The 18273-nt window shown below is 50.6% G+C and overlaps 1 protein-coding gene across 2 annotated transcripts; it reads left to right on the top strand.

Annotated features, from left to right (window-relative positions):
- The first annotated feature begins 3408 nt into the window (after window positions 1-3408).
- On the top strand, window positions 3409-16653 carry LOC135527772 (protein FAM110A-like). Of its 2 annotated transcripts, none has more exons than XM_064956327.1 (3): window positions 3409-3583; window positions 10441-10784; window positions 10963-16653. In XM_064956327.1, exon 3 carries the CDS (start codon window positions 10970-10972, stop codon window positions 12365-12367), a length of 1398 nt encoding a protein of 465 aa, XP_064812399.1. In that variant the 5' UTR covers window positions 3409-3583; window positions 10441-10784; window positions 10963-10969; the 3' UTR covers window positions 12368-16653. The 2 variants fall into 2 exon arrangements, with proteins under 2 accessions (XP_064812399.1, XP_064812400.1); XM_064956328.1 differs by lacking the exon at window positions 3409-3583 and adding an exon at window positions 3615-3741.
- The last annotated feature ends 1620 nt before the right edge of the window (window positions 16654-18273 follow it).

Genomic DNA, 18273 nt, shown 5'->3' with positions numbered 1-18273 from the left:
GGCCTATCAGGCTGTAACGCAGGCCTATCAGGCTGTAACACAGGCCTATCAGGCTGTAACGCAGGTCTATCAGACTGTAACACAGGCCTATCAGGCTGTAACGCAGGCCTATCAGGCTGTAACGCAGGCCTATCAGGCTGTAACGCAGGCCTATCAGACTGTAATGTTAGGGACAAAGAAGGTGATTTTATGCTGGATAAAAGGAATGCCTGGACGAAATGACAGTTTGACTGACAGTGTACTGAAATCCTACCCTGGCACAGTGGCACCATTCCCTTGTTCATCTGTCACAGGTCGAGGAAAATGTGTCCAACCTTTTAAAAGGGAGCGGGGGAAGAGAGATTCAGAAAGTATAAGGGATGTCATGTGGCTGAGAGCAAAAGTCCTTTACGTCCTGCATCCAGTGGCTCTTCCTGATTCAGGACGTAGGGCGGAGTGAGAGCAGGAGGAGGAGTGAGAGCAGGAGGAGGAGTGAGAGCAGGAGGAGGAGTGAGAGCAGGAGGAGGAGTGAGAGCAGGAGGAGGAGTGAGAGCAGGAGGAGGAGTGAGAGCAGGAGGAGGAGTGAGAGCAGGAGCAGGAGTGAGAGCAGGAGGAGGAGTGAGAGAGCAGGAGGAGGAGTGAGAGCAGGAGGAGGAGTGAGAGCAGGAGGAGGAGTGAGAGAGCAGGAGGAGGAGTGAGAGAGCAGGAGGAGGAGTGAGAGCAGGAGGAGGAGTGAGAGCAGGAGGAGGAGTGAGAGCAGGAGCAGGAGTGAGAGCAGGAGGAGGAGTGAGAGCAGGAGGAGAAGTGAGAGCAGGAGGAGGAGTGAGAGCAGGAGGAGGAGTGAGAGCAGGAGGAGGAGTGAGAGCAGGAGCAGGAGTGAGAGCAGGAGGAGGAGTGAGAGCAGGAGGAGAAGTGAGAGCAGGAGGAGGAGTGAGAGAGCAGGAGGAGGAGTGAGAGCAGGAGGAGGAGTGAGAGAGCAGGAGGAGGAGTGAGAGAGCAGGAGGAGGAGTGAGAGCAGGAGGAGGAGTGAGAGCAGGAGGAGGAGTGAGAGCAGGAATAGGAGTGAGAGCAGGAGGAGGAGTGAGAGCAGGTGGAGGAGTGAGAGCAGGAGGCGGAGTGAGAGCAGGAGGAGGAGTGAGAGAGCAGGAGCAGGAGTGAGAGCAGGAGGAGGAGTGAGAGCAGGAGGAGGAGTGAGAGCAGGAGGAGAAGTGAGAGCAGGAGGAGGAGTGAGAGCAGGAGGCGGAGTGAGAGCAGGAGCAGGAGTGAGAGCAGGAGGAGGAGTGAGAGCAGGAGGAGGAGTGAGAGCAGGAGGAGGAGTGAGAGAGCAGGAGGAGGAGTGAGAGAGCAGGAGGAGGAGTGAGAGCAGGAGGAGGAGTGAAAGCAGGAGGAGGAGTGAGAGAGCAGGAGGAGGAGTGAGAGCAGGTGGAGGAGTGAGAGCAGGAGGAGGAGTGAGAGCAGGAGGAGGAGTGAGAGCAGGAGGAGGAGTGAGAGCAGGAGGAGGAGTGAGAGCAGGAGGAGGAGTGAGAGCAGGAGGAGGAGTGAGAGAGCAGGAGGAGGAGTGAGAGCAGCAGGAGGAGTGAGAGCAGGAGGAGGAGTGAGAGCAGGAGGAGGAGTGAGAGCAGGAGGAGGAGTGAGAGAGCAGGAGGAGGAGTGAGAGCAGGAGGAGGAGTGAGAGCAGGAGGAGGAGTGAGAGCAGCAGGAGGAGTGAGAGCAGGAGGAGGAGTGAGAGCAGGAGGAGGAGTGAGAGCAGGAGGAGGAGTGAGAGCAGCAGGAGGAGTGAGAGCAGGAGGAGGAGTGAGAGCAGGAGGAGGAGTGAGAGAGCAGGAGGAGGAGTGAGAGCAGGAGGAGGAGTGAGAGCAGGAGGAGGAGTGAGAGCAGGAGGAGGAGTGAGAGCAGGAGGAGGAGTGAGAGCAGCAGGAGGAGTGAGAGCAGGAGGAGGAGTGAGAGCAGGAGGAGGAGTGAGAGCAGGAGGAGAAGTGAGAGCAGGAGGAGGAGTGAGAGAGCAGGAGGAGGAGTGAGAGCAGGAGGAGGAGTGAGAGCAGGAGGAGGAGTGAGAGCAGGAGGAGGAGTGAGAGCAGGAGGAGGAGTGAGAGCAGCAGGAGGAGTGAGAGCAGGAGGAGGAGTGAGAGCAGGAGGAGGAGTGAGAGCAGGAGGAGGAGTGAGAGCAGGAGGAGGAGTGAGAGCAGGAGGAGGAGTAAGAGAGCAGGAGGAGGAGTGAGAGCAGGAGAAGGAGTGAGAGCAGGAGGAGGAGTGAGAGCAGGAGGAGGAGTGAGAGCAGGAGGAGGAGTGAGAGCAGGAGGAGGAGTGAGAGAGCAGGAGGAGGAGTGAGAGAGCAGGAGGAGGAGTGAGAGCAGGAGGAGGAGTGAGAGCAGGAGGAGGAGTGAGAGAGCAGGAGGAGGAGTGAGAGCAGGAGGAGAAGTGAGAGCAGGAGGAGGAGTGAGAGCAGCAGGAGGAGTGAGAGCAGGAGGAGGAGTGAGAGCAGGAGGAGGAGTGAGAGCAGGAGGAGGAGTGAGAGAGCAGGAGGAGGAGTGAGAGCAGGAGGAGGAGTGAGAGCAGGAGGAGGAGTGAGAGCAGGAGGAGGAGTGAGAGAGCAGGAGGAGGAGTGAGAGCAGGAGAAGGAGTGAGAGCAGGAGGAGGAGTGAGAGCAGGAGGAGGAGTGAGAGAGCAGGAGGAGGAGTGAGAGAGCAGGAGGAGGAGTGAGAGCAGGAGGAGGAGTGAGAGCAGGAGGAGGAGTGAGAGAGCAGGAGGAGGAGTGAGAGCAGGAGAAGGAGTGAGAGCAGGAGGAGGAGTGAGAGCAGGAGGAGGAGTGAGAGAGCAGGAGGAGGAGTGAGAGAGCAGGAGGAGGAGTGAGAGCAGGAGGAGGAGTGAGAGCAGGAGGAGGAGTGAGAGAGCAGGAGGAGGAGTGAGAGCAGGAGAAGGAGTGAGAGCAGGAGGAGGAGTGAGAGCAGGAGGAGGAGTGAGAGAGCAGGAGGAGGAGTGAGAGAGCAGGAGGAGGAGTGAGAGCAGGAGGAGGAGTGAGAGCAGGAGGAGGAGTGAAAGCAGGAGGAGGAGTGAGAGAGCAGGAGGAGGAGTGAGAGCAGGAGGAGGAGTGAGAGAGCAGGAGGAGGAGTGAGAGCAGGAGGAGGAGTGAGAGCAGGAGGAGGAGTGAGAGCAGGAGGAGGAGTGAGAGAGCAGGATGAGGAGTGAGAGCAGGAGGAGGAGTGAGAGCAGGAGGAGGAGTGAGAGCAGGAGGAGTGAGAGCAGGAGGAGGAGTGAGAGCAGGTGGAGGAGTGAGAGCAGGATGAGGAGTGAGAGCAGGAGGAGGAGTGAGAGAGCAGGAGGAGGAGTGAGAGCAGGAGGAGGAGTGAGAGCAGGAGGAGGAGTGAGAGAGCAGGAGGAGGAGTGAGAGCAGGAGGAGGAGTGAGAGCAGGAGGAGGAGTGAGAGCAGGAGGAGGAGTGAGCCAGCCTTTTAAAGGCTTGTCTTCAGACAGCACTCAGCACATGCTCACAAGACAGACTCATGATCTACATTCTCATAGCCAGCTTTTCACTGAGACGAGAGGAATCTTCAGTGTCCCAGGGAGTGTTCTGTTCCAGGTCTCTGAGACTCCACTGGAGATTCCAAGTAAGTAAACTGGGACTGTCTGAACGAGCAGATCAAACAGTCAGAGTTTAGACGTGGTTTGTGTCCGTGTGCTTCTATTGTTAGGAGGCTTTGGTCTCTGTTAGTTGAGGTAACCAAACTTTGACTCAATGGAAATAACTTTTTTGTACTCCAGACATGTAAGTGACATTTCTATTAATCAGAAGCACATTTGAAACTAACCTCGATACATTTGTTGTAAGTTGGCTGAACAAATGTTATTAAAAAAATAACTCCTGTGGAGACTACTATCTATGCAGACACAGAGACCATCCTTTCTGTCTGTGTCTTCTCGTCTCTGGCTCCCCGTGGCCTCATTGTTGCTGGAATGTTCCTAAAAAATACTGGCCTTGATTATAACATATGGCAACTCTGCTCGAAGACAACCGTCTCTCGCCGTAGTCGGGTGAAAGTATGTATGGCAGTGGAAGAATTGAAATGTAAACACTTGGCAACCATGCATTCCAGAATGAGAATGTTGAAGACGGATCATGCTGGTGATAATGATGTAGTTCGGACAGTTGTAATACCGAACTGGGACAATGTAGCTTTAAGTCAGATCCACAGGTTGGCGGGTGGTCTCTGTTGCCAGCCTGTGTATAGACTAGTGTGTACAGGGCATTGGGAAAGGATTCAGAGCCCTTACAGCCTGAACTCACAATGATGAAGCAAAAACAGATTCAGACATTTCTGCACCAGTCGATGTTTTTTGTGTGTGTTTTTTTACATAAGCATTCAGACCTTTTACTCAGTACTTTGTTGAAGCACCTTTGGCAGCGATTACAGCCTCGAGTCTTCTTGGGTATGACGCCACACGCTTGGCACACCTGTATTTGGGGAGTTTCTCCCATTCTTCTCTACAGATCCTCTCAAGCTCTGTAAGGTTTTTCTAAAAACCTGTTTTGGCTTTGTCATTGTGGGATATTGTGTGTAGATTGATGTGTAAATATAGTAATGTAATCCACTGTAACGTAAAACAAAATGTGGAAAAAGTAAAGGGGTCTGAATATTTTCTAATGCACCGTAGAGGTCGTAATATCCTCAGGCCGTCAGTTGCAACAAACAAACTGCCCCACTCTCTCCTGCACACTTTGGACTTTGAGAGGCTCTCTGCCTGCCTATGGTGAAACAACCTGGGATTCCCGGGGTTAATCATTGGATGAAGACTGAGATCTGGGATTCCAGGGGTTAATCATTGGATGAAGACTGAGATCTGGGATTCCAGGGGTTAATCATTGGATGAAGACTGAGATCTGTGTGTCTGGGGGGAAAGTGGGTTCTCTGGCAAAGCCAAAAGGAGGCACCAGCTGGTGACTCAGCCTGGCCACTCTCTCCTCCAGAATCACATCTCTGTGATTACTGGGTGACTGGCTGGCTGGCTGGCTGGCTGGCTGACTGGCTGGCTGGCTGGCTGGCTGGCTGACTGGCTGGCTGACTGGCTGGCTGGCTGACTAGCTGGCTGGCTGGCTGACTGGCTGGCTGGCTGGCTGGCTGACTGGCTGGCTGGCTGGCTGGCTGGCTGGCTGACTGGCTGACTGGCTGGCTGGCTGGCTGGCTGGCTGACTGGCTGGCTGGCTGGCTGACTGGCTGGCTGGCTGGCTGGCTGACTGGCTGGCTGGCTGACTGACTGACTGACTGACTGACTGACTGACTGACTGACTGGCTGGCTGGCTGACTGACTGGCTGGCTGACTGGCTGGCTGACTGGCTGGCTGACTATGGATATGTTTGTGATTGCGCCCGTGCCTGCATATCTTTGTAATGCATTCATTGCTCTGTGCTCCATTTCTCTCTCCTCTTAGGCTGTTTTACTACCACAGTAAAGGCCTGTGGAATTGTCTATACTGTGTTACCTAAGATTAGCAGGGCTGGGGACTGAGCCCTAGGCTTAGGAATGTCAGAGGAACATGAATGGTTGTGAACAGTATGATGATAGATTGAGTTGGAGCACTATAGATGTTTTAGGGTAATTTAGGAATATGTGGAACGCTGTCTAATCGTCAGTTGTTTGCAGGTGAAGCAGAGTTGAGGGCAAAGGTTACGTCACAACGCCTGTGTCAACATCGTGACTGATGATGAGGGCTTTTGAAATATTCTCTTTAAAAAAAATTGTTCTCGTGGACTAATGTGGACAAATGGCAGATCTCAGTGTCTCTATGTTTAGCTCTACAAGGGATTTAGCTCCACCAGGGATTTAGCTCCACCAGGGATTTAGGTCCACCAGGGTTTAGGTCCACCAGGGTTTAGGTCCACCAGGGTTTAGCTCCACCAGGGTTTAGCTCCACCAGGGATTAGGTCCACCAGGGTTTAGCTCCACCAGGGTTTTAGCTCTACCTGGTATTTAGCTCCACCAGGGATTAGGTCCACCAGGGTTTAGGTCCACCAGGGATTTAGCTCCACCAGGGATTTAGCTCCACCAGGGTTTTAGCTCTACCTGGTATTTAGCTCCACCAGGGATTTAGGTCCACCAGGGTTTAGCTCCACCAGGGTTTAGCTCCACCAGGGATTAGGTCCACCAGGGTTTAGCTCCACCAGGGCTTTAGCTCTACCTGGTATTTAGCTCCACCAGGGATTAGGTCCACCAGGGTTTAGGTCCACCAGGGATTTAGCTCCACCAGGGATTTAGCTCCACCAGGGTTTTAGCTCTACCTGGTATTTAGCTCCACCAGGGATTTAGGTCCACCAGGGTTTAGCTCCACCAGGGTTTAGCTCCACCAGGGATTAGGTCCACCAGGGTTTAGCTCCACCAGGGTTTTAGCTCTACCTGGTATTTAGCTCCACCAGGGATTAGGTCCACCAGGGTTTAGGTCCACCAGGTATTTAGCTCTACCAGGGATTTAGCTCCGCCAGGGTTTTAGTTCTACCTGGTATTTAGCTCCACCAGGGATTTAGGTCCACCAGGGTTTAGGTCCACCAGGGATTTAGCTCTACCAGGGATTTAGCTCCACCAGGGATAAGTCCACCTGGGATTTAGCCCCACCAGGGATTTAGCTCCACCAGGGATTATGTCCACCAGGGATTATGTCCACCAGGGATTTAGCCCCACCAGGGATTTAGCCCCACCAGGGATTAGGTCCACCAGGGATTAGGTCCACCAGGGATTAGCTCCACCAGGGTTTAGCTCCACCAGGGATTAGCTCCACCAGGGTTTAGCTCCACCAGGGTTTAGCTCCACCAGGGATTAGGTCTGTCCTCTGGGTTGAGTGTGTTCAGTCCCTCCTCCCCTATTACCACCCTGCATTTACATAACAATGGCCAACTCTGAACCTTAACACCTTCACACAAAACAACAATTTTGAAAGATGCTTGTTGATCCTGTTCACCCCAAGCCTTTAGTGTCACTGTCCTGATAGAAACACAATAACAATGGAGATGTATCAACGTGAGACTCTGGCGGGCCATTGGTGTGGGGGTCACCTCTGAATGCCACTAGCCATTGCTTCAGGAGGAGATTTTTTATTATTATTATTTACCTTTATTTTACTAGGCAAGTCAGTTAAGAACAAATTCTTATTTTCCACCTAGGAACGGTTAACTGCCTGTTCAAGGGCAGAACGACAGATTTGTACCTTGTCAGCTCGGGGATTTGAACTTGCAACCTTTCGGTTACTAGTCCAACGCTCTAACCACTAGGCTACCCTGCCGCCCCAGGGTTGGTGGGTTGTGTTTCGACACCTCCCTTCTTAGTGCACAGTATTTGGTATTCATGGCCGTATTGCTGGCTGGGGCCACAGATAACAAAGCGAGTGGATTTGAGGATAACACCACCAGTTAGGCTGGGTTTGAATGGGCTGGAGGCAGCGTCTAGGGAGAAAAGATTAACCCTCTGTTTTATCACCAGGAACAGGAGGGGTTTACCCTAATTACCACCGGAACAATGAGACTCATTTGTTGGTGTGATTACACCCAGTATGCTAACCATACAAGAATGCTAATCACACAATAGCATAGCATGAGTGTGCCAGTTAACTGGGCAGTTGATTAGGTCAGGAGTGAGAAAAGGAGATGGGGGGGCGTTACTAAGTCTCTCATCTGAACAAGAATCTGGGTTGAGTGTGTTCTGGAATGATCACTGTCTGTGAGTGTTTGACAGTGTCCTGTCCTTGTGTGTATGTCTCTGGGCCTGTAGGGCTGCATCATGGCTCCACAGTATCTCTGGATGTGAATGATGACTGGGTCAGGTAAAGCCCAGACACTAGAGAGCCTGCCTGCCTGCCTGCTAGCCTCCCACTTCACCCAGTCAACACTCTGCCTGAGCAACTGGGCCAGCTATTAAAAGACCTGCCTCTTCGGGACAGCAGTGTGTGAGGAGAGACTGAGCTACACAAGACAATTCAACCTTGTTTTATGTGCCAATATCATGATTATAGTCATGTCCTTTCTGTGTGGGGACTGACATCTACATTTCGACATAACCTGTCCTCTTCTGTCCTCTATCCATGCTTCAACTTACAGTAACTTGTCCTCTTCTGTCCTCTCGCCATGCTTCAACATACAGTAACTTGTCCTCTTCTGTCCTCTCGCCATGCTTCAACATACAGTAACTTGTCCTCTTCTGTCCTCTCTCCATGCTTCAACATAACCTGTCCTCTTCTGTCCTCTCGCCATGCTTCAACATACAGTAACTTGTCCTCTTCTGTCCTCTCTCCATGCTTCAACATAACCTGTCCTCTTCTGTCCTCTCTCCATGCTTCAACATACAGTAACTTGTCCTCTTCTGTCCTCTCTCCATGCTTCAACATACAGTAACTTGTCCTCTTCTGTCCTCTCTCCATGCTTCAACATAACCTGTCCTCTTCTGTCCTCACTCCATGCTTCAACATACAGTAACTTGTCCTCTTCTGTCCTCTCTCCATGCTTCAACACCATTGCTGATCTTTTCTTACTGTTTATTTGCTGACTAACCATTCAACTCCAATATTTGTATATCCATCCCTTCTCCTGATTGGTAGAATCAGGGTCATGTGATATTTCACGTGATTATTTTAATACAGGATGTAGCTAGATTAGTGAAGGATTTTACTACTGGGACTCTAATGTCTATATGGGGGGAGAGTTCTTCTTTAGTTTGTCACATACAGAGGAGCAGTGTGAGGTGAATTACAGTAGTCTGAGCTGCCTGGTACCAGCCGGCCCTGCTTTCTCTCTCTGATGCTACTTGGGCTCTGGGAGACAGCAAGGCTTTAAAAAGATTCATAAAAAAATTGACGGATGAATATGGTCATGTTGATGATGACGATGACGAAGGGGAAAGAGATGAACCCGGTAGACCTTAGTGTGATGTAATCCGGGAGTTTGATGGTGTAACTGTAATGAAAAAAAGATGTGTGAAGACAAAAAAAAAAAAAAAAAACGGAATTGCTTTTCAATTCCTCTGAAACTGGGGATGAAGAAAAGAGGAGAACTAAGTGGTGGATGAGAGCTGTAATCTGCTGTGAGACCAGAACAGCAGAACTAAGTGGTGGATGAGAGCTGTAATCTGCTGTGAGACCAGAACAGCAGAACTAAGTGGTGGATGAGAGCTGTAATCTGCTGTGAGACCAGAACAGCAGAACTAAGTGGTGGATGAGAGCTGTAATCTGCTGTGAGACCAGAACAGCAGAACTAAGTGGTGGATGAGAGCTGTAATCTGCTGTGAGACCAGAACAGCAGAACTAAGTGGTGGATGAGAGCTGTAATCTGCTGTGAGACCAGAACAGCAGAACTAAGTGGTGGATGAGAGCTGTAATCTGCTGTGAGACCAGAACAGCAGAACTAAGTGGTGGATGAGAGCTGTAATCTGCTGTGAGACCAGAACAGCAGAACTAAGTGGTGGATGAGAGCTGTAATCTGCTGTGAGACCAGAACAGCAGAACTAAGTGGTGGATGAGAGCTGTAATCTGCTGTGAGACCAGAACAGCAGAACTAAGTGGTGGATGAGAGCTGTAATCTGCTGTGAGACCAGAACAGCAGAACTAAGTGGTGGATGAGAGCTGTAATCTGCTGTGAGACCAGAACAGCAGAACTAAGTGGTGGATGAGAGCTGTAATCTGCTGTGAGACCAGAACAGCAGAACTAAGTGGTGGATGAGAGCTGTAATCTGCTGTGAGACCAGAACAGCAATGGAGCAATTCTCTTTTTTTCTCCAGTCATGCATTAGGAGTATTAAAAAAGGGCTCATCGTTACCAGGAAGAGGTGGTGGTGTGCCAGAGTGTTTGTTGTACTGGGATTTAGAGGATCAGGTTTGGTTGTTGTGGAGGGTATATATATATCATATTCCTATCATCTGCCTTGACAGGTTTGACCTGCCCATATTTCATCACAAAGACTTTCTCTCACTGTCTGTCTTGTGGTGTTGAACAAAGAACAGAACGAGTGGAGTAATTGAGGAAGTTGAAATGATTTCCTAAGATCCTGCAGTGTTTGATGCAACTGAATGTAAAATATTTCAGCTGTTTTTCCCACTTTCTCTCTCTCTCCTTTAAAAAAAATAATGATTCTCCCTTTCAAGTAATTTAATTTGAATGAAAATTCAGTCTGTGTTTTGTTGTCAGTGGGGGAGGGGTGCAATTGGTCAATCCTTTGACTACAGCCAATAGCAGTGCAGCTCCCACCCTCTACCCCTCCTCCCTGCCCTGCTGAGATTCCCTGTCTGGCCTGTGATTGGCTGCTGTGGGACCCTGTCACCCAGAGGCTGTGAGCGTGTTTAGGGGAGGAGTCAGATGGCATATTAAAGCTGGGCTGTCTGCTCTCCTTTCCTTTAGAGTGCTCCTGTGTGCTTGTGTTAATGTGGAGCAGTAACAGAACAGGAAGTCCTATCGGTCTGACACAGTCTTCCTCGCTCTGTCTCTCCTCTCCAGGAGCCCTGCTGGAGCATCACTCCGGGGACCCTGGGAATCTGTGGAGCTGCCAGTTGATCCGCTGCGTTTGAGGATAGTGGGAGGACCGGACAGACGGAGCGGGATCAGGAGATTTAGTCGCTCAGACAGTCTGACAGTTTTCTGCTGTGTGATTTAGTTAAAGGGACCAACCAGCACCCCAGGATATGCCCCCGTTGGGTCACTGAGCCGGACTGATGTGGTGTGCGAGCCATGGTGACTCTGTCCCACAAGAAGCCTTTCAGTGAGGAAGACTGCGAAGAGGACAGACAATAGACCAGAGGAACGACGTGAAGAGAGGAGGACGAACAGCAGCAGACGAGCCAGTAAGATAGTTAAAGGTGTTGGGTGGGAGGGAGAAGAGGAGACTGGGGGGTAAAGGGGGATTAGAAGATTCCTATTTTCTCTGGTTTAGGACATTTGAGAGCACAACAAGGATGTTGAACATTACCCCCCCCTCCCCTTCTCACCCTCTTTTCCTAACGCTCTGTTCCTCCTTCACAGCCCCAGAATGCCTGTAGAGACCCTCCGACCCTCAGACGAGCGTCTGGCGGGGGTCCCCTTCACCTCAGCCATGCCTTTCCGTATCCTCAACAAGGGACCCGACTACTTCCGGAGGCCCGCGGAGCCTGGAGCCCGTAAGCTGAGCGCGGTGGAGCGTCTGGAGGCGGACAAGGCCAAGTATGTGAAGAGCCAGCAGGTGGTGCTCACCAGGCAGGAGCCTGTCAAACCACCCATCATCCGCAAGCCTCTGCTGTCCCCGGGCATGATGCTGCAGTGTCGGATCAACGCCCCCCCGGCCCGCAAGGTTCCGCGGCGGCCTGCCGACTCAGAGAACGGAGGAGGGACAGGAGGGATAGGGTGGCGGAGGGGACCACCTCTTAACCTGGAGATCCTCAACAACCTCATCAACAATGTGTGTGATGGACCCCTTCTCTGCTCCCCATCTTCCGTCCCCTCCTCGCCCTACACCTCCTCTCCTTCATCTGGGGGGAACAGCATGGAGAATGGTCTCTCAGCTGACCGGGAGAGGAGCAATCGAGTCCTGAGCAACCTTAAACCTGTTAATAACTGCAACACCTCCTCCTCCACCACCTCCTCTTCTTCCACCTCCTCTCCCCTCAACAACAACAGCCAGACCTGCCCTGCCGAGCCCAGCCAGCGGCCGCCCCCTGTCCCAGCACGGGGCATCAGGGTGGGGGTGCCAGCGCCCTACAGCTCTCCTAACTCCGTGACGGTGCGCAGGGTGGATGTGAGGCCCCAGGCTGAGCCGAGGAAGCCCCAGAGGACCCAGTTTCAGCCTCAGATCAAGCCCAGACAAACTTCCCAGCCCCAGGTGGCTCAGCTCCAGGCCCCATCACCACCACCCTCACAGCAGGCCAAGCCCCAGCCTCTCACCCCCACCCAGGCTTTGCCCTCTCCCCCAACCTGCCTGCCTCCCAGCCCCATGCTGATCCGGGCCGGCGTGATGCCCCCAGCCTCCCCTGCTTTCACCCGCCTGTCCTCAGCCAGCTCCAGGGGGTCTCGCCCCGGCTCGGCCCGGAAACACCCCTCCCTACACCGCTCCAAGTCTGACCTGAGCGACCGGTACTCACGAGCCACAGCCGACCTGGAGCGCTTCTTCAACTACTGTGGGCTGCACCCAGAGGAGGTAGAGGGCATGGGGGGAGTGGAGCGTTTCGCCAGGGCCAGCTCAGACATTGTGTCTGTGTCCAAGCTGCGCAGCGCCAGCACCCCCAGCTCTGAGTGTGAGCAGGCGCGGGAACAAGGGGAGGTGGAGGGCGAGGAGGGTCCTGCCCGACCCGGGGAGCGTGTCCCCTATGGAATCTCAATCATCGAGAGGAACGCTCGTGTCATCAAGTGGCTGTACGGGATCCGGCAGGCGCGGGACGCTGTGTCCAACGTTTAGAGGAAAGAGACGGGAGGGGGAGGCTCTGGAATGATACCCAGGCCTAGAGGAAAGAGACAGGAGGGGGAGGCTCTGGAATGATACCCAGGCCTAGAGGAAAGAGACAGGAGGGGGAGGCTCTGGAATGATACCCAGGCCTAGAGGAAAGAGACACGAGGGGGAGGCTCTGGAATGATACCCAGGCCTAGAGGAAAGAGACAGGAGGGGGAGGCTCTGGAATGATACCCAGGCCTAGAGGAAAGAGACAGGAGGGGGAGGCTCTGGAATGATACCCAGGCCTAGAGGAAAGAGACAGGAGGGGGAGGCTCTGGAATGATACCCAGGCCTAGAGGAAAGAGACACGAGGGGGAGGCTCTGGAATGATACCCAGGCCTAGAGGAAAGAGACAGGAGGGGGAGGCTCTGGAATGATACCCAGGCCTAGAGGAAAGAGACAGGAGGGGGAGGCTCTGGAATGATACCCAGGCCTAGAGGAAAGAGACAGGAGGGGGAGGCTCTGGAATGATACCCAGGCCTAACACAGGTTGTTTTGTATTTATTGATAAATCTCACAGACCATTGAGGGGTACATATTTTCCAGGAGGACATTGTCATTCTGTATTGTGTTGCCTTACGGCATGTATAGTATAATTTCTTAGAAGAGATGAAGGACCAGAAATCACACTCCTCTAAACAAATATTCAAAGCAATAATGGCTGTGGTAGAAATGACTGAATGCTGAGGATGATGGTGATGTTGACCAGATGCTGTGATTCCTGCTGTCACTGTCTGTCTGAAATACAGGTACTTCTGAGGCTGTGTTTAGAGTCCAGGGCCCCGTTCTCTCTGCACAGGGGTCCAGGGCCCTGTTATGTCTACACAGGGGTCCAGGCCCGTTCTCTCTGCACAGGGGTCCAGGCCCTGTTCTGTCTGCACAGGGGTCCAGGCCCTGTTCTGTCTGCACAGGGGTCCAGGCCCTGTTTTGTCTGCACAGGGGTCCAGGGCCCTGTTCCGTCTGCACAGGGGTCCAGGCCCTGTTCTGTCTGCACAGGGGTCCAGGCCCTGTTCTCTCTGCACAGGGGTCCAGGCCCTGTTCTGTCTGCACAGGGGTCCAGGCCCTGTTCTGTCTGCACAGGGGTCCAGGCCCTGTTCTGTCTGCACAGGGGTCCAGGCCCTGTTCCGTCTGCACAGGGGTCCAGGGCCCTGTTCCGTCTGCACAGGGGTCCAGGCCCTGTTTTGTCTGCACAGGGGTCCAGGGCCCTGTTCTGTCTGCACAGGGGTCCAGGCCCTGTTCTGTCTGCACAGGGGTCCAGGCCCGGTTCTGTCTGCACAGGGGTCCAGGGCCCTGTTCTGAATTTACAGAATCTAATGATGCAAGAAAAGGCTCTGGGTGTTTCACAGCTCTCACACATTCAGGGGTGTGTGTGTGTGTGTGTGTGTGTGTGTGTGTGTGTGTGTGTGTGTGTGTGTGTGTGTGTGTGTGTGTGTGTGTGTGTGTGTGTGAGGGGGGGGACTTCATTGATACTGTGAAACATGAAAGCTTCTGTAAAAGAACCTGTTTTTCTTTCTTGTAACCTTGTCTGTAAAACTGTTAATTAATACCGTTGCTGTCAAGCACACAAGTCAAAGTTAATATGAATCCTCTTCTCAACAAAGCACAATCACCTATACTCACGACTCACCGTTGAAACAAACATGTTCAGGTCAGTGATAGAGTATCGTCTATAGCTGTATACTGTGTCGGCGTTTTCTGCACCACAATTGAACACGGTCTCTAATCAAACATGGTTGCATTGGTTCAGTTAGTCTACTTTTTATTCAGTGAACAAGGTATATGTCTGGGCACGGATGACAAAGATAGTCTAGTGGAGGGTTGAGGTAAGTGTAGGTTGGATGAGTAGGTTGCTGTCTGGGGTTGGAGGAGAGACACGCGGCTCAATGGAAGAGGGATCAGGACGGTCTGGTGAGACAGGTTGATACAGGAAAGAGTGTGAGACAGATTGATACAGGAAAGAGTGTGAGACAGATTGATACAGGAAAGAGTGTGAGACAGGTTGATACAGGAAAGAGTGTGAGACAGATTGATACAGGAAAGAGTGTGAGACAGGTTGATACAGGAAAGAGTGTGAGACAGGTTGATACAGGAAAGAGTGTGAGACAGATTGATACAGGAAAGAGTGTGAGACAGATTGATACAGGAAAGAGTGTGAGACAGGTTGATACAGGAAAGAGTGTGAGACAGGTTGATACAGGAAAGAGTGTGAGACAGGTTGATACAGGAAAGAGTGTGAGACAGATTGATACAGGAAAGAGTGTGAGACAGGTTGATACAGGAAAGAGTGTGAGACAGGTTGATACAGGAAAGAGTGTGAGACAGATTGATACAGGAAAGAGTGTGAGACAGGTTGATACAGGAAAGAGTGTGAGACAGATTGATACAGGAAATAATGTGAGACAGGTTGATACAGGAAAGAGTGTGAGACAGGTTGATACAGGAAAGAGTGTGAGACAGGTTGATACAGGAAAGAGTGTGAGACAGGTTGATACAGGAAAGAGTGTGAGACAGGTTGATACAGGAAAGAGTGTGAGACAGGTTGATACAGGAAAGAGTGTGAGACAGATTGATACAGGAAAGAGTGTGAGACAGGTTGATACAGGAAAGAGTGTGAGACAGGTTGATACAGGAAAGAGTGTGAGACAGGTTGATACAGGAAAGAGTGTGAGACAGGTTGATACAGGAAAGAGTGTGAGACAGATTGATACAGGAAAGAGTGTGAGACAGGTTGATACAGGAAAGAGTGTGAGACAGGTTGATACAGGAAAGAGTGTGAGACAGATTGATACAGGAAAGAGTGTGAGACAGATTGATACAGGAAAGAGTGTGAGACAGGTTGATACAGGAAAGAGTGTGAGACAGATTGATACAGGAAAGAGTGTGAGACAGGTTGATACAGGAAAGAGTGTGAGACAGGTTGATACAGGAAAGAGTGTGAGACAGATTGATACAGGAAAGAGTGTGAGACAGGTTGATACAGGAAAGAGTGTGAGACAGATTGACACAGGAAAGAGTGTGAGACAGGTTGATACAGGAAAGAGTGTGAGACAGGTTGATACAGGAAAGAGTGTGAGACAGATTGATACAGGAAATAATGTGAGACAGATTGATACAGGAAAGAGTGTGAGACAGGTTGATACAGGAAAGAGTGTGAGACAGGTTGATACAGGAAAGAGTGTGAGACAGGTTGATACAGGAAATAATGTGAGACAGATTGATACAGGAAAGAGTGTGAGACAGGTTGATACAGGAAAGAGTGTGAGACAGGTTGATACAGGAAAGAGTGTGAGACAGATTGATACAGGAAAGAGTGTGAGACAGATTGATACAGGAAAGAGTGTGAGACAGGTTGATACAGGAAAAGTGGATTATCTCAAAAGGAAACTGCGTGTACACGACATAGTCTACTGATATGGACCCAATATTTATTTTTACAATGTCATTTGAAGTTACAAACAATTGTAATATTCAACAACCAGTGCATAGCGTTAAACATGTGTACAAAAGTACAATCTGATCGTATCTATGTGAACATGCACATACACACAGACACACTATATAGGCACCAGCCACACAACATAAGTGTGAATGTTGTGTGTAACTGAATGCTGAAGTACATGTGATGATAGTTTAATATGTAGTGTCATATAGTGTAATATGCACTCTGCTCTGTGGGACAGAAAAGGAGGGAAGACTATTTATTCGACTTCCTGTTCCTCTCAGGGGAGACAGACGGAGGGCTCAGCCACGGTCTGGTCTGGTGTTATGATGATGTGGGCCTGGGCCTGAGCTCCATGGTCTGGTCTGGTGTTATGATGATGTGGGCCTGGGCCTGAGCTCCATGGTCTGGTCTGGTGTTATGATGATGTGGGCCTGGGCCTGAGCTCCATGGTCTGGTCTGGTGTTATGATGATGTGGGCCTGGGCCTGAGCTCCATGGTCTGGTCTGGTGTTATGATGATGTGGGCCTGGGCCTGAGCTCCATGGTCTGGTCTGGTGTTATGATGATGTGGGCCTGGGCCTGAGCTCCATGGTCTGGTCTGGTGTTATGATGATGTGGGCCTGGGCCTGAGCTCCATGGTCTGGTCTGGTGTTATGATGATGTGGGCCTGGGTCTGAGCTCCATGGTCTGTGATGATGTACTGTTGAGTTCAACACTGTCTGGCTGCCCAAAGAAAAGTCAAGCTATCCTTATGCTGCAACATGGTGTCTTTCTTAACATGTCAATAAAGAATAATGTTTTTTTTTAATGTATTTCCCTGGTCAGTACTTGATGTGATATTACACACCAGAGAAAGATGTCCTTCTCTCTTTTCCTCCTGGGATGGTTGTCCCCACTTGCCCTCCATGCTGAGGGAGAATGGAATGGGTAGTGGGTACAGGAGGGGGCTGTTACCCAGGTGCCGAATCCTCATTCCACAGTGTCCCTGCCTGCCAAACCATGTTCCATGGCCCGTCATTTTAACACCCCCTACTTACCCAAGGATGTGTTCTGATTTAAGGTGCAGGGTTTAGTTGTTTTGGAGAGGGTTATAGTATTGATGGTATTGGTGCAGCAACCCAGCCAAACCCTACCCCGGATTACGCTGGGCCAATTCCCAATCACAGCCTTTTGTGATATAGCCTGTAATCGAACCATGGTCTGTAGTGACACCTCTTGCACTGAGATGCAGTGCCTTAGACCGCTGCGCCACTCTGGAGGCCCCCAATTCAGAGAAACAGATCAACCATTTTGGTGTGCAAATATTCAGGTGCGTGTTCCACTGTAACTTTTCTTCACACTAGACAAACATAGGCTCATTCAGAACAACCCAGGGTATGACGCCATGTTATCTTGTTAACTGTACATAAAATATAGTTTTATGATATGGAACTGTGAACATTTTTGACTCTCAGGTGTAATGCACCATAACGTTGGATGTCACCCACCAATAAACCCAACAGAAGAAGAAGAGGCAGGGACGACCAATGGCAGCAAAGCTATAGCGAGTACGCAGTGTCCTTCGCCCTTCGCAGAGTGTCCTTCACCCTTCGCAGAGTGCGTACGGAACAAAAATCTAATCAAACGTTATTTGTCACATGCGCCAAATACAACAACCTTACTGGGAAATATTTACTTACAAGCCCTTAACCAACAATGCAGTTCAAGAAATAGAGTTAAGAACATTTTTAAAAAACAAAACAATTTTTAAAAATAAAAAGTAACAATAACGAGGCTATATACAGGGGGTACCGATACCGAGTCAATGTGCGGGCGTACAGGTTAGTCAAGGTAATTTGTACATGTAGGTGGGGGTAAAGTGACGATGCATAGATAATAAACAGCAAGTAGCAACAGTGTGTGTCAATGCAAATAGTCCGGATGGCCATTTGATTAATTGTTCAGCAGTCTTATGGCTTGGGAGTAGAAGCTGTTAACCTCTTGCGTCGAGCAATCCCGTATCCGGGAGCGTAATCATAGCCTCAAGCTCATTAGCATAACGCAACGTTAACTATTTGTGAAAATTGCAAATGAAATGAAATAAATATATTGGCTCACAAGCTTACCCTTTTGTTAACAACACTGTCATCTCAGATTTTCAAAATATGCTTTTCAACCATAGCTACACAAGCATTTGTGTAAGAGTATTGATAGCTAGCATAGCATTAAGCCTAGCATTCAGCAGGCAACATTTTCACAAAAACAAGAAAAGCATTCAAATAAAATCATTTACCTTTGAAGAACTTCGGATGTTTTCAATGAGGAGACTCTCAGTTAGATAGCAAATGTTCAGTTTTTCCCAAAATATTATTTGTGTAGGAGAAATCGCTCTGTTTTGTTCATCACGTTTGGCTAAGAAAACCCCCCCGAAAATTCAGTCATTACAACGCCAA

This window comes from Oncorhynchus masou, chromosome 33, assembly GCF_036934945.1.
Source record: "Oncorhynchus masou masou isolate Uvic2021 chromosome 33, UVic_Omas_1.1, whole genome shotgun sequence".
In the NCBI taxonomy this organism is placed as follows: Eukaryota; Metazoa; Chordata; class Actinopteri; order Salmoniformes; family Salmonidae; genus Oncorhynchus; species Oncorhynchus masou.
Note: the sequence above shows the minus strand (reverse complement) of the source record. Positions and strands in the feature narration are given on the sequence as shown.

Excerpts from the sequence above, each read along its gene's own strand:
- LOC135527772 (XM_064956327.1), top strand. The coding sequence starts at position 10,970 with ATGCCTGTAGAGACCCTCCGACCCTCAGACGAGCGTCTGGCGGGGGTC.